At 48.7% G+C, this 14266-nt stretch overlaps 2 protein-coding genes and 1 non-coding gene across 3 annotated transcripts in view; 1 reads left to right on the top strand and 2 right to left on the bottom strand.

The window, feature by feature from the left end:
• Window positions 1-14266, top strand: part of LOC135543113 (GPALPP motifs-containing protein 1-like) — a 146747-nt gene that overhangs the window by 23792 nt on the left and 108689 nt on the right. The window lies entirely within an intron of this gene.
• LOC135543116 (translationally-controlled tumor protein homolog) lies at window positions 216-6852 on the bottom strand. Its single transcript, XM_064970191.1, has 6 exons — window positions 6731-6852; window positions 6205-6278; window positions 5779-5966; window positions 4621-4726; window positions 2682-2798; window positions 216-355 (listed from the first exon to the last, which is right to left on the bottom strand). Exons 1-6 carry the CDS (start codon window positions 6756-6758, stop codon window positions 353-355), a joined length of 516 nt encoding a protein of 171 aa, XP_064826263.1. The 5' UTR covers window positions 6759-6852; the 3' UTR covers window positions 216-352.
• LOC135543630 (small nucleolar RNA SNORA31) lies at window positions 1025-1160 on the bottom strand. Its single transcript, XR_010456242.1, has one exon. It is a non-coding gene; the product is annotated as a small nucleolar RNA SNORA31 (small nucleolar RNA).

The following is a 14266-nucleotide window of genomic DNA, read 5'->3' on the forward strand; positions in this document are numbered from 1 at the left end:
CGGTTCAATCCATCCATCCACGGTGGGGGGGGGGGCGGTCCTGACCAACGACCGTCCGTTTAGAAACAGGGCCTGGCGTCTCCCCCGGGAGGCCAGATGTGGGGGACGAAGAGAAGGTTGGGGCCCAAAAAAATAATAAAAAAACCTTGGGATTAAAAGAAAGACAAGTCTGTTCCAGGTGTTGGGAGGGATACAGGCGGGGTCAGTCTGTCCATGATCGGGGCGGCGGTCGCTACGGTAACAAGCAGGCAGGGCAGGGTCAGTCTGTCCATGATCAGGGACGGTGGTAGCTATGGTAACAAGCAGACGCGCTCCCTCCGGTCCAGGCACTTCTGTTAGACGTCCGGATGGTTTACTGCAGAGAGGAGACAGAGAGGAGAGACCATTACCCACGTGGAGATGGACAGAGACCATTACCCACGTGGAGATGGACAGAGACCATTACCCACGTGGAGATGGACAGAGACCATTACCCACGTGGAGATGGACAGAGACCATTACCCACGTGGAGATGGACAGAGACCATTACCCACGTGGAGATGGACAGAGACCATTACCCACGTGGAGATGGACAGAGACCATTACCCACGTGGAGATGGACAGAGACCATTACCCACGTGGAGATGGACAGAGACCATTACCCACGTGGAGATGGACAGAGACCATTACCCACGTGGAGATGGACAGAGACCATTACCCACGTGGAGATGGACAGAGACCATTACCCACGTGGAGATGGACAGAGACCATTACCCACGTGGAGATGGACAGAGACCATTACCCACGTGGAGATGGACAGAGACCATTACCCACGTGGAGATGGACAGAGGAGAGACCATTACCCACGTGGAGATGGACAGAGGAGAGACCATTACCCATGTGGAGATGGACAGAGGTATTAGGTGTGTCCGATTGGTCACTAGTCAAAAGTAGTCAACTGGAAAGTGACTAGGGGTGCCATTTGGGACAACACCCTAATCACCGGCTCCTGCCTGTCTGGGCAGTACCACCTCTGGTCAACCCTTCATGTGTTCCTCTTCTCTATCCGTACAGCCACTCAGTCAGGCAGTCGGGGAAAGTCAAGGGAATGTTTCATTTAGCATCCAATTGCAAACCAGGAAGTCACCGTGGAGAACTTCAGGTCTATCAGATGAATGCATGGGCTTAGTATTCAGAGTGTGGTGTGCCTGGTATCTTAAATAGCACCCGATATATAGTGCACTACTTTAGGCCAGAGCCTCTAGAACCCTATATAGTGCACTACTTTAGACCAGGACCCTATAGAACCCTATTCCCTATATTTTTTTTAACCTTTATTTAACCAGGCAAGTCAGCTAAGAACAAATTCTTATTTTCAATGACGGCCTGGGTACAGTGGGTTAACTGCCTGTTCAGGGGCAGAACAGATTTTTTTGAACTTGCAAGCTTCCGGTTACTAGTCCAACGCTCTAACCACTAGGCTACCCTGCCCCCCCCCCCTCAATACCTTTCAGATATAAAGAACAGGTAACTAGTCCAACGCTCTAACCACTAGGATACCCTGCCGCCCCAAATATAGTGCACTACTTTAGACCAAAGCCCTATAGAACCCTATTCCCTATAGTGCACTACTTTAGACCACTGGTGTGCCATGCCAGACTAATCCCCGGGTTCCACGCGCCAGACTAATCCCCGGGTTCCACGCGCCAGACTAATCCCCGGGTTCCACGCGCCAGACTAATCCCCGGGTTCCACACGCCAGACTAATCCCCGGGTTCCACGCGCCAGACTAATCCCCGGGTTCCACGCGCCAGACTAATCCCCCACAACCCATGTCTATCTGAACTCTGTAACGTCACACATCTCCATTAAAACACTCTGGCTCTGCCTGCCCAGTGACTGGGAGTTAAAATGCCTCATGACAATGAGATGCCAACAGGCCGACACCCACAGAAACAGGCCGACACCCACAGAAACAGGCCGACACCCACGTCAGTCAGAGGGGATGAATGTACAGGGTGTGGCGTGTTCACCCACTATTACTGCACCAGGAACACAGAGGGAGGGAGGGAGGGGGGGGGGTCACAGGGAGTTGGATGTTGCCTTTACACTCAGCTTTAAGGGAGGGGGGTGGGGGTCACACCTTCACACTTAGCTACACAACTTTACGCAAATCAAGAATCAATTCAGCCCAAACAGGCCCTGGTCCCATCAACACTAGAAACAGCCATAGAACGTGTACCTACGGGCCCTGGTCTAAAGTAGTGCACTATATAGGGAATAGGGTTCCATAGGGCCACGGTCTAAAGTGGTGCACTATATATAGGGAATAGGGTGCCACCTATGTAATTTCCTGTGTGAATTCAGTGGGTACTGCCGCCCCCTACAGAGAACCAGACAGTCCCCCTACAGAGAACCAGACAGTCCCCCTACAGAGAACCAGACAGTCCTCCGCCCCCCCTACAGAGAACCAGACAGTCCCCCCGCCCCCTACAGAGAACCAGACAGTCCCCCTACAGAGAACCAGACAGTCCTCCGCCCCCTACAGAGAACCAGACAGTCCTCCGCCCCCTACAGAGAACCAGACAGTCCTCCGCCCCCCTACAGAGAACCAGACAGTCCTCCCCCCCTACAGAGAACCAGACAGTCCTCCGCCCCCCCTACAGAGAACCAGACAGTCCTCCGCCGTCACGATAACTTACGTATTTCTCGATCTCGATGCCGTCTTTGAAGAAAACGAAGAAGGGCGTGACTCCGTCCTCGCGGTAGTCCAGCAGGCCGATGGCGCCGTCACAGTTCATGGACTCGCCGGTGAAGAACTGGAGAAGAGGAGCAGGTCACGTGATCAAGAGGACGGACAAGGAGACACTGTTCAGTCATCGTGTCATACAACGAGGAAGAGATGCCCTCTTTTGGAACAAACCACACGTACGCACACACACACACGCCAAAGTGTGAGCCAGAGACTTGACAAGGCACTCGGGTAAAAGACAGATGTTAGTTTCATAGGGCACAGCCTCTAAAGGTGTCCTGGGGTCACTGTGTCATAGGGCACAGCCTCTAAAGGTGTCCTGGGATCACTGTGTCATAGGGCACAGCCTCTAAAGGTGTCCTGGGATCACTGTGTCATAGGGCACAGCCTCTAAAGGTGTCCTGGGATCACTGTGTCATAGGGCACAGCCTCTAAAGGTGTCCTGGGATCACTGTTTCATAGGGCACAGCCTCTAAAGGTGTCCTGGGATCACTGTGTCATAGGGCACAGCCTCTAAAGGTGTCCTGGGATCATCACTGTGTCATAGGGCACAGCCTCTAAAGGTGTCCTGGATCACTGTTTCATAGGGCACAGCCTCTAAAGGTGTCCTGGCATCACTGTGTCATAGGGCACAGCCTCTAAAGGTGTCCTGGGATCACTGTGTCATAGGGCACAGCCTCTAAAGGTGTCCTGGGATCACTGTTTCATAGGGCACAGCCTCTAAAGGTGTCCTGGCATCACTGTGTCATAGGGCACAGCCTCTAAAGGTGTCCTGGGATCACTGTCATAGGGCACAGCCTCTAAAGGTGTCCTGGGATCATCACTGTGTCATAGGGCACAGCCTCTAAAGGTGTCCTGGGATCATCACTGTGTCATAGGGCACAGCCTCTAAAGGTGTCCTGGGATCACTGTGTCATAGGGCACAGCCTCTAAAGGTGTCCTGGGATCACTGTGTCATAGGGCACAGCCTCTAAAGGTGTCCTGGGATCACTGTGTCATAGGGCACAGCCTCTAAAGGCGTCCTGGGATCACTGTGTCATAGGGCACAGCCTCTAAAGGTGTCCTGGGATCACTGTGTCATAGGGCACAGCCTCTAAAGGCGTCCTGGGATCACTGTGTCATAGGGCACAGCCTCTAAAGGGTCCTGGGATCACTGTTTCATAGGGCACAGCCTCTAAAGGCGTCCTGGGATCACTGTGTCATAGGGCACAGCCTCTAAAGGCGTCCTGGGATCACTGTGTCATAGGGCACAGCCTCTAAAGGTGTCCTGGGATCACTGTGTCATAGGGCACAGCCTCTAAAGGTGTCCTGGGATCACTGTGTCATAGGGCACAGCCTCTAAAGGTGTCCTGGGATCACTGTGTCATAGGGCACAGCCTCTAAAGGTGTCCTGGGATCGTCACTGTCCGTTCCAGCGGCCATTTTAACCAGCCCTCATTCATCCAATATGAAACAGTGTGTTCATAACGAACATGTCCATTTTAACCAAACCCTCATTCATCCAATATGAAACAGTGTGTTCATTTTAACCAGCCCTCATTCATCCAATATGAAACAGTGTGTCCATTTTAACCAAACCCTCATTCATCCAATATGAAACAGTGTGTTCATTTTAACCAGCCCTCATTCATCCAATATGAAACAGTGTGTTCATTTTAACCAAACCCTCATTCATCCAATATGAAACAGTGTGTCCATTTTAACCAAACCCTCATTCATCCAATATGAAACAGTGTGTTCATAACGAACATGTCCATTTCCACACAGCACCGGCCGTTGGGGACATCCCAAATGCCCCCCCCCCCCCATATAGTGCATGGACATAGGAGAGGGGAAAGGGGGGGGTATTTGGGACCCTGACGTGTGGTGGGGGGGGTGGATTCTCTCACCTGGTATTTATCGAGGTTCCCCAGGATCATCTTAACAGCTGCTGGAGCGCCTGCCATGAAGGCCTGTACCCTCTTCGAGCCCTGCTCCTCCAGCTTGGCCTTGACCCTGGGGGGGGGGGGGGGGGACAACAACTGTGTTACATTCCCCATCAGGCTGCCTGATACTTCCAGAAAACAGATCCCTGCTTGTGCACTTGTTTGTTTCATTACCCATATTTTATCTGGGTAAGTTGACCGAAAACACATTCTCATTGACAGCAACGACCCGGGGAACGGTAACAGGGGAGATTGGAAATGGACTGAACCACATCGACTGGTTTAACAATAAAAGGTAAAAAAAAAAAAAAAAACAGTATTTAGACTAGACCACCGGGAGTCGACATGGTTCGGTCCAGTCTAAATACCTGTTAAACCACGGAGTCGACATGGTTCGGTCCAGTCTAGAGGGGTCTAAATACCTGTTAAACCACAGGGAGTCGACATGGTTCAGTCCAGTCTAGAGGGGTCTAAATACCTGTTAAACCACAGGGAGTCGACATGGTTCAGTCCAGTCTAGAGGGGTCTAAATACCTGTTAACCATGTCGACTCCCTGTGGTTTAACAGGTATTTACACCCCTCTAGACTGGACTGAACCATGTCGACTCCCTGTGGGTTAACAGGTATTTACACCCCTCTAGACTGGACCGAACCATGTCGACTCCCTGTGGTTTAACAGGTATTTACACCCCTCTAGACTGGACTGAACCATGTCGACTCCCTGTGGTTTACCCTCCCCTATTCGATGAGTCATAGCAGGCCGTACAGAAAGTCCAGGGACAATATGATGTCATGTGTGTATCAGTTACCAAAACCCCTGGGTGTCACCAGAGAGAAGTTGGCTTGTCAACATGCATTTTAAAATCGACCTGACAGTTGAGTCTTGTGATATTTAAACGGAAAATATCACTCTCGTCCTGTTACTGGTGTTGGGCCAGTAAGTGAAAGGTTGCTGGATCGAATCCCCAGAGTTGACAAGGTAAAAACATTTTATTTTAAATGTCATTCTACACCTGAACAAGGCAGAGAAACCCACAGTTCCCCAATAGGCCGTAGTTGTAAATAAGAAATGTTTAATAAAAAAACAAACATGTGGTAGATGAGATGCCAGAGACACTCACGCCTTCATATAGCCCTTGATGTAGCTCTGGTAAGCCTTCTTGTTGTATGCCGAGGTCTCCTGCAGTTTGCTGTTGAGCACAATGTCGACGCCACTGACCGTGGACGCTTCACTACCCTCATCGCCGCCCTCTGCAGAGGCGTTGGCACCGATTAACGCACCGTCGACGTCCTCCGATCTGGAAGTGAGCTGGAAGGGAGGGGAGATCCTGGTGAGGCTAGCAGGCTAAACGTTACAACGGTATCAACACGTCACCGTAGCTAACTAGCAGATCCGTCGACCAAAGCCGAAATTATGTTATCATAACCCTCCTGTATTTTGATGTGAGTGAAATAAATGGAATAGCTAGCCAAGTATGCTAACAGCGAAGGAAGATTACCGTTTTTTCAAATACAGTTAAGTAACTTAGTGGACGTGATTAACGTACCTTTCCCTGTACCTCGTACAGCATACCGTCGCAGACCTCCGTGATTTTGTAGACCTCGGTGAATAGCTCATCTCCTGAAACACATCATTATTAACCAACGCATACCCAAACGTGGGAGTTGACACGGTAGATAGCCTACTAGTTGACACAATAGCTAACTAAATCAGCTGTTTACAATAGAAAACAGGGCATTTAGTACAACTTGTTCCCAAGTTAGCCAAACGCCGGTAGGCCTCGCTAACTAGCAGGGAAATGCTAACTCCGGTAAGCCTAAACAGTCTATCGGTTTACTCCGTTATACAGTACATATAAAATGTACAAATTGGATCGATCCCGGTACAGAATACCATGGAGGAACTACGACGAAGTTTGTAATTTTTAAAGTAATTTCCACATCGTTGGCACAAAGGGCAGTCGAGACTTCCGGTAGGCCCCCCCAAAAAACACTACAAATGCAGACCAACAAAAAAATATATATATTTATAAAATAAATAACAGAATATTGATAATATAAACGTTATATTACCGGTGATGATATCCTTGTAGATGATCATTTTTGTTGGATTGTAAAAGGTAACGTTCCACGGGAAGATGTTTTTGGATCCCTACCCGTCTCAGGACTCGTAAGGAGAAAAAGGACAGAAAACAGCGGTTCCCCAACTTAGATAGCGGCGGGCGCTGGTGACGTCACCGCCGGTCCCCGGCGCCCCCTTGAGGACACGTTGCAGGGTGCCGCTTCTCCGGGTGCGTTCTCCAGCCTGCACTTTTTTTTAAATGTAGTCTTATATATTATTATCTTTATTATTTTATTGTTTGTTTTTTTAAACGTTTGTTTATTTTATTTTTTATATTTATTTTTCCTTTTTTATTTTTTCCCCCATTTATTCTGTAAAATAAAAAATTTAATCATTTTTATTATTTTTGTATCTTTGTTTGTTTGTCTCAGGTTTTAAGCAGTGTGGAGTTGGCGGGTTGACGTTGTGTTGGCCCTTTCTATTTATTTATTTGACCTTTATTTAACCAGGTAGGCTAGTTGAGAACAAAAGTTCTCATTTTCAACTGCGACCTGGCCAAGATAAAGCAAAAGCAGTGCGACAAAAACAACAACACAGAGTCACACATGGAGTAAACAAACATACAGTCAATAACGCCATAGAAAATCTACCCTGCAGTGCAGTGCAGTACTCTCCCAGTCAGGTAGGTGGTGCTGCCGGGGAGCGTCACCACACCCTCCCCCCCCCCCATTTGAGAATCCACGGAGATGGTCAAACTATTTCTGAAAAATGTATTCGGATACATTTTAAATTAATTATATTTAAGACCAGGCACAAGGATAATAGTTTGTTTTATATACTCTCATCAGATTGAAACTTTACCAGTTGAAAGTATACATAAATACAAGATATTTAAAAATGGAAATATGCAAATTAGGCAAACAGTCTTTAAATATGAGCTAATTTGCATATTATGAGAATCTGTTTTTCAACAGATTGCTTCAAGACAGAATTATATATATTTTTTGTGTTTTATTGTGATAAGACCCAATGGTCAGACTTTTACAGATCATTTTATCAAAATATTGTAATTTCATGGAATTATTTAAAAAACACAGATGCTTATTTTGCATATATTTACACATAAAATTACACTTAAAATCAAAACGAAACAAGATATATATATATATTTTTTAAAGCCGTCAAGGGTTACAAAAGTTACAGCTGTATAAACCTATGATAGAGTTATCAGGGGTTACAGCTGTATAAACCTATGATAGAGTTTTAGGAACAGTATTTTTTGTTATTGACTATAATTAGAGATTTTATTCAATATTTGATTTCAAGTGAAAAATATATTGCATTTAGGGGACAGATTTCAAACACTTGTTTTTGTAAATGTAAAATTTACCCCGAGAGAATGAAGACATGAATTCAATAGTTCTGTTTTAATTTGACATAACATATTACATCTTTCATTGTAAATTCATGGGTCTTGTTAATTAATGTAATTAAAAATGTTATTACTTTTTTTCTCTCTCAAAATAATGTCAGAGTCACACTCATGGAAAAAAATGTGTCCATTTGTAACAGTATAACTTTAGACCGTCCCCTCGCCCATACCCGGGTGCGAACCAGAGACCCAGGGGGAACCACGACTTCAAGGTCTCAGAGCAAGTGACGTCACCGATTGAAACAATATTTTGCGCACACCACCGCTAACTAAGCTTGCGTTTCACATCCGTTACACTCACCCCCCTTTTGACCTCCTCATTTTCCGCAGCAACCAGTGATCCGGGTCAACAGCATCAATGTAAGAGTATAACTTTAGACCGTCCCCTCGCCCATACCCGGGCGTGAACCAGGGACCCTCTGCACACATCAACAACAGTCACCCACGAAGCATCATTACCCATCGCTCCACAAAAGCCGTTTCACAACCGTTAAACATACATTTAGACAAGTCATGCATGTCAACATCAGAAGCCTCCTCCCTAAGTTTGTTTTACTCACTGCTTTAGCACACTCTGCTAACCCTGATGTCCTTGCCGTGTCTGAGTCCTGGCTCAGGAAGGCCACCAAAAACTCTGAGATTTCCATACCCAACATCTTCCGTCAAGATAGAACTGCCAAAGGGGGAGGAGTTGCAGTCTACTGCAGAGAGAGCCTGCAAAGTAATGTCATACTTTCCAGTTCCATACCCAAACAGTTCGAACTACTAATTTTGAAAATTACTCTCTCCAGAAATAAGTCTCTCACTGTTGCCGCCTGCTACCGACCCCCCTCAGCTCCCAGCTGTGCCCTGGACACCATTTGTGAATTGATCGCCCCCCATCTAGCTTCAGAGTTTGTTCTTTTAGGTGACCTAAACTGGGATATGCTTAACACCCCGGCAGTCCTACAATCTAAGCTAGATGCCCTCAATCTCACACAAATCATCAAGGAACCCACCAGGTACAACCCTAACTCTGTAAACAAGGGCACCCTCATAGACGTCATCCTGAGCAACTGGCCCTCCAAATACACCTCCGCTGTCTTCAACCAGGATCTCAGCGATCACTGCCTCATGTGTGGACATTTATAAGTACCTAGGTGTCTGGCTAGACTGTAAACTCTCCTTCCAGACTCATATCAAACATCTCCAATCGAAAATCAAATCAAGAGTCGGCTTTCTATTCCGCAACAAAGCCTCCTTCACTCACGCCGCCAAACTTACCCTAATAAAACTGACTATCCTACCGATCCTCGACTTCGGCGATGTCATCTACAAAATTGCTTCCAACACTCTACTCAGCAAACTGGATGCAGTTTATCACAGTGCCATCCGTTTTGTCACTAAAGCACCTTATACCACCCACCACTGCCACTTGTATGCTCTAGTCGGCTGGCCCTCGCTACATATTCGTCGCCAGACCCACTGGCTCCAGGTCATCTACAAGTCCATGCTAGGTAAAGCTCCGCCTTATCTCAGTTCACTGGTCACGATGGCAACACCCATCGTAGCATGCGCTCCAGCAGGTGTATCTCACTGATCATCCCTAAAGCCAACACCTCATTTGGCCGCCTTTCGTTCCAGTACTCTGCTGCCTGTGACTGGAACGAATTGCAAAAATCCCTGAAGTTGGAGACTTTTATCTCCCTCACCAACTTCAAACATCTGCTATTTGAGCAGCTAACCGATCGCTGCAGCTGTACATAGTCTAATGGTAAATAGCCCACCCATTTTCACCTATCTCATCCCCATACTGTTTTTATTTATTTACTTTTCTGCTCTTTTGCACACCAATATCTCTACCTGTACATGACCATCTGATCATTTATCACTCCAGTGTTAATCTGCAAAATTGCAATTATTTGCCTACCTCCTCATGCCTTTTGCACACAATGTATATAGACTCCCTTTTTTTTCTACTGTGTTATTGACTTGTTAACTGTGTAACTCTGTGTTGTCTGTTCACACTGCTATGCTTTATCTTGGCCACTTGTTCTCAACTAGCCTACCTGGTTAAATAAAGGTGAAATAAAAAAAAAGGGTACATATTGCGCAAGATTTTTTAAAGATAATTTCTTTTACTTTATTTGATATACAACATTTGTGGGGAAGCAACCGAGTGTTCTTTCGTTCGATTTTAGTAATATGTTTGTTCCAGAAGTGATTCCCTGATCTCCCTGAGAGATCTTGCTCTTCGAAAAGAAAAACTTCCCTTGTTAAGTATGTGTTATTACATCTCTCATCCAGCAGGGGACAACCTGTATTCATCTATCTTGAAAATGGTCTCCAAAACACGAATGAGATTTCATGACTTGAGTAACGCCTGAAGGTATTGCTTTGCATACGTAATTACGATCCTTTATAATATATTGGGAAGTTATATGTTTATAGGAACTTTGTATATTCCCTTCTATATCAAATTTAAACTTTTCTTTTTTAACTCGGCAAGTCAGTTAAGAACAAACTCCTATTTACAATGACAACCGAACCTGGACGACGCTGGGCCAGTTGTACGCCGTCCTATGGGACTCCCAATCAGGGCCGGATGTGATGCAGCAGGGAATTGAACCAGGTACCGCAGTGAGCCTTTTTGCACTGAAATGCAGTGTTTTAGACCATGTTTTCAAGTCAACCAGCATTTTTCCTGCTTTCTTGCTTCTTTCCTCCTGGGTTTTGTACCTTGCCTGTTTCTGGACTCTGTACCCGCCTACCTGACCATTCTGCCTGCCTGACCATTCTGCCTGCCTGACCATTCTGCCTGCCTGACCATTCTGCCTGCCTGACCATTCTGCCTGCCTGACCATTCTGCCTGCCTGACCATTCTGCCTGCCTGACCATTCTGCCTGCCTGACCATTCTGCCTGCCTGACCATTCTGCCTACCTGACCATTCTACCTACCTGACCATTCTGCCTACCTGACCATTCTGCCTACCTGACCATTCTGCCTGCCTGACCATTCTGCCTACCTGACCATTCTGCCTACCTGACCATTCTGCCTACCTGACCATTCTGCCTACCTGACCATTCTGCCTGCCTGACCATTCTGCCTGCCTGACCATTCTGCCTGCCTGACCATTCTACCTGCCTGACCATTCTGCCTGCCTGACCATTCTGCCTGCCTGACCATTCTGCCTACCTGACCATTCTGCCTGCCTGACCATTCTGCCTACCTGACCATTCTGCCTATCTGACCATTCTGCCTGCCTGACCATTCTGCCTACCTGACCATTCTGCCTGCCTGACCATTCTGCCTGCCTGACCATTCTGCCTGCCTGACCATTCTGCCTACCTGACCATTCTGCCTACCTGACCATTCTGCCTATCTGACCATTCTGCCTGCCTGACCATTCTGCCTACCTGACCATTCTGCCTGCCTGACCATTCTGCCTACCTGACCATTCTGCCTGCCTGACCATTCTGCCTGCCTGACCATTCTGCCTACCTGACCATTCTGCCTACCTGACCATTCTGCCTATCTGACCATTCTGCCTGCCTGACCATTCTGCCTACCTGACCATTCTGCCTGCCTGACCATTCTGCCTGCCTGACCATTCTGCCTGCCTGACCATTCTGCCTACCTGACCATTCTGCCTGCCTGACCATTCTGCCTGCCTGACCATTCTGCCTGTCTGACCATTCTGCCTGTCTGACCATTCTGCCTACCTGACCATTCTGCCTACCTGACCATTCTGCCTGCCTGACCATTCTGCCTACCTGACCATTCTGCCTGCCTGACCATTCTGCCTGCCTGACCATTCTGCCTGCCTGACCATTCTGCCCGTCTGACCATTCTGCCTGCCTGACCATTCTGCCTGTCTGACCATTCTGCCTGTCTGACCATTCTGCCTGTCTGACCATTTTGCCTGCTTGACCACAAGCCTGTCTGACCATTCTGCCTGCCTGACCATTCTGCCTGCCTGACCATTCTGCCTGCCTGACCATTCTGCCTACCTGACCATTCTGCCTGCTTGACCATTCTGCCTGCCTGACCATTCTGCCTGCCTGACCATTCTGCCTGCCTGACCATTCTGCCTGCCTGACCATTCTGCCTGCCTGACCATTCTGCCTGCTTGACCATTCTGCCTGCCTGACCACAAGCCTGCCTGACCATTATGCCTGCCTGACCATTATGCCTGTCTGACCATTCTGCCTGTCTGACCATTCTGCCTGCCTGACCATTCTGCCTGCCTGACCACAAGCCTGCCTGACCATTCTGCCTGTCTGACCATTCTGCCTGCCTGACCACAAGCCTGTCTGACCATTCTGCCTGACCATTCTGACCATTCTGCCTGCCTGACCATTCTGCCTGCCTGACCACGAGCCTGTCTGACCACGAGCCTGTCTGACCATTCTGCCTGTCTGACCATTCTGCCTGCCTGACCATTCTGCATGCTTGACCATTCTGCCTACCTGACCATTCTGCCTGCCTGACCACAAGCCTGTCTGACCATTCTGCCTGCCTGACCACGAGCCTGCCAGACCATTCTGCCTGCCTGACCATTCTGCCTGTCTCACCATTCTGCCTGCCTGACCATTCTGCCTGTCTGACCATTCTGCCTGTCTGATCATTCTGCCTGTCTGACCACAAGCCTGCCTGACCATTCTGCCTGCCTGACCATTCTGCCCGTCTGACACTCTGTACCTCCTGGACTCTGGTTTTGACCTGTTTGTCTGTCCACGACCGTTCTCTTGCCTACTCCTCCTCCTATTGGATGAATAAACGTTGTAAGACTCCAACCATCTGCCTCCTGTGTCTGCATCTGGGTCTGGCCTTGTGCCTTTGATCGTTTTGATTGGACTTTTACAAAGAGTAGGACCACGTGGTCGAGGGAGCTGCCGCACATTGGCTGAGAGAGACTCCTTTGATTTGGTGGTCGTCTCTGTTGTCTTTTCAATGATGGCCAGTTTCTTGAAGATGGTGGTCGTCTCTGTTGTCTTTTCAATGATGGCCAGTTTCTTAAAGATGGCCTTGAGAATGTCAGCGGTTGGCAGAGTGATGCGATGCTGCCCTGTATTTGGTAGGAGGGCACTTACTTGGCGTAGGTGTCAGGGGTGTAAATAAGGCGTATTTTGCCATGAATTCTGGGAAGTCTTCACGTGGGCTGCATGCTTCTCTCTCGCTGCATCTGAAGTGATTAGTGATTAGTGATTAGCATCTGTTCAGCCTGGACTGTTTGGGTGTTTCTTCTGCCCATGCAGCCATGTGATCACCGGGTTTCCTGCCCATGCAGCCATGTGATCACCGGGTTTCCTGCCCATGTAGCCGTGTGATCACCGGGTTTCCTGCCCATGTAGCCGTGTGATCACCGGGTTTCCTGCACATGTAGCCGTGTGACCACCGGGTTTCCTGCCCATGCAGCCATGTGATCACCGGGTTTCCTGCCCATGTAGCCGTGTGATCACCGGGTTTCCTGCCCATGTAGCCGTGTGATCACCGGGTTTCCTGCACATGTAGCCGTGTGACCACCGGGTTTCCTGCCCATGTAGCCGTGTGATCACCGGGTTTCCTGCCCATGTAGCCGTGTGATCACCGGGTTTCCTGCCCATGCAGCCGTGTGATCACCGGGTTTCCTGCCCATGTAGCCGTCTGATCACCGGGTTTCCTGCCCATGTAGCCGTGTGATCACCGGGTTTCCTGCCCATGCAGCCGTGTGACCACCGGGTTTCCTGCCCATGCAGCCGTGTGATCACCGGGTTTCCTGCCCATGTAGCCGTGCGATCACCGGGTTTCCTGCCCATGTAGCCGTGTGACCACCGGGTTTCCTGCCCATGCAGCCGTGCGATCACCGGGTTTCCTGCCCATGTAGCCGTGTGACCACCGGGTTTCCTGCCCATGTAGCCGTGTGATCACCGGGTTTCCTGCCCATGTAGCCGTGTGATCACCGGGTTTCCTGCCCATGTAGCCATGTGATCATCGGGTTTCCTGCCCATGTGATCACCGGGTTTCCTGCCCATGTAGCCGTGTGACCACCGGGTTTCCTGCCCATGTAGCCATGTGATCACTGGGTTTCCTGCCCATGCAGCCGTGTGATCACCGGGTTTCCTGCCCATGTAGCCATGTGATCACTGGGTTTCC

This window comes from Oncorhynchus masou, chromosome 7 (genome assembly GCF_036934945.1).
Source record: "Oncorhynchus masou masou isolate Uvic2021 chromosome 7, UVic_Omas_1.1, whole genome shotgun sequence".
Lineage (NCBI taxonomy): Eukaryota > Metazoa > Chordata > Actinopteri > Salmoniformes > Salmonidae > Oncorhynchus > Oncorhynchus masou.

Excerpts from the sequence above, each read along its gene's own strand:
- LOC135543116 (XM_064970191.1), bottom strand. The coding sequence starts at position 6,758 with ATGATCATCTACAAGGATATCATCACCG. Across the intron at positions 6,279-6,730 it reads CTACAAGGATATCATCACCG|GAGATGAGCTATTCACCGAG; the intron begins GTAATATAACGT and ends GATGTGTTTCAG. Across the intron at positions 4,727-5,778 it reads ATCAAGGGCTATATGAAGGC|GGTCAAGGCCAAGCTGGAGG; the intron begins GTGAGTGTCTCT and ends CCCCCCCCCCAG.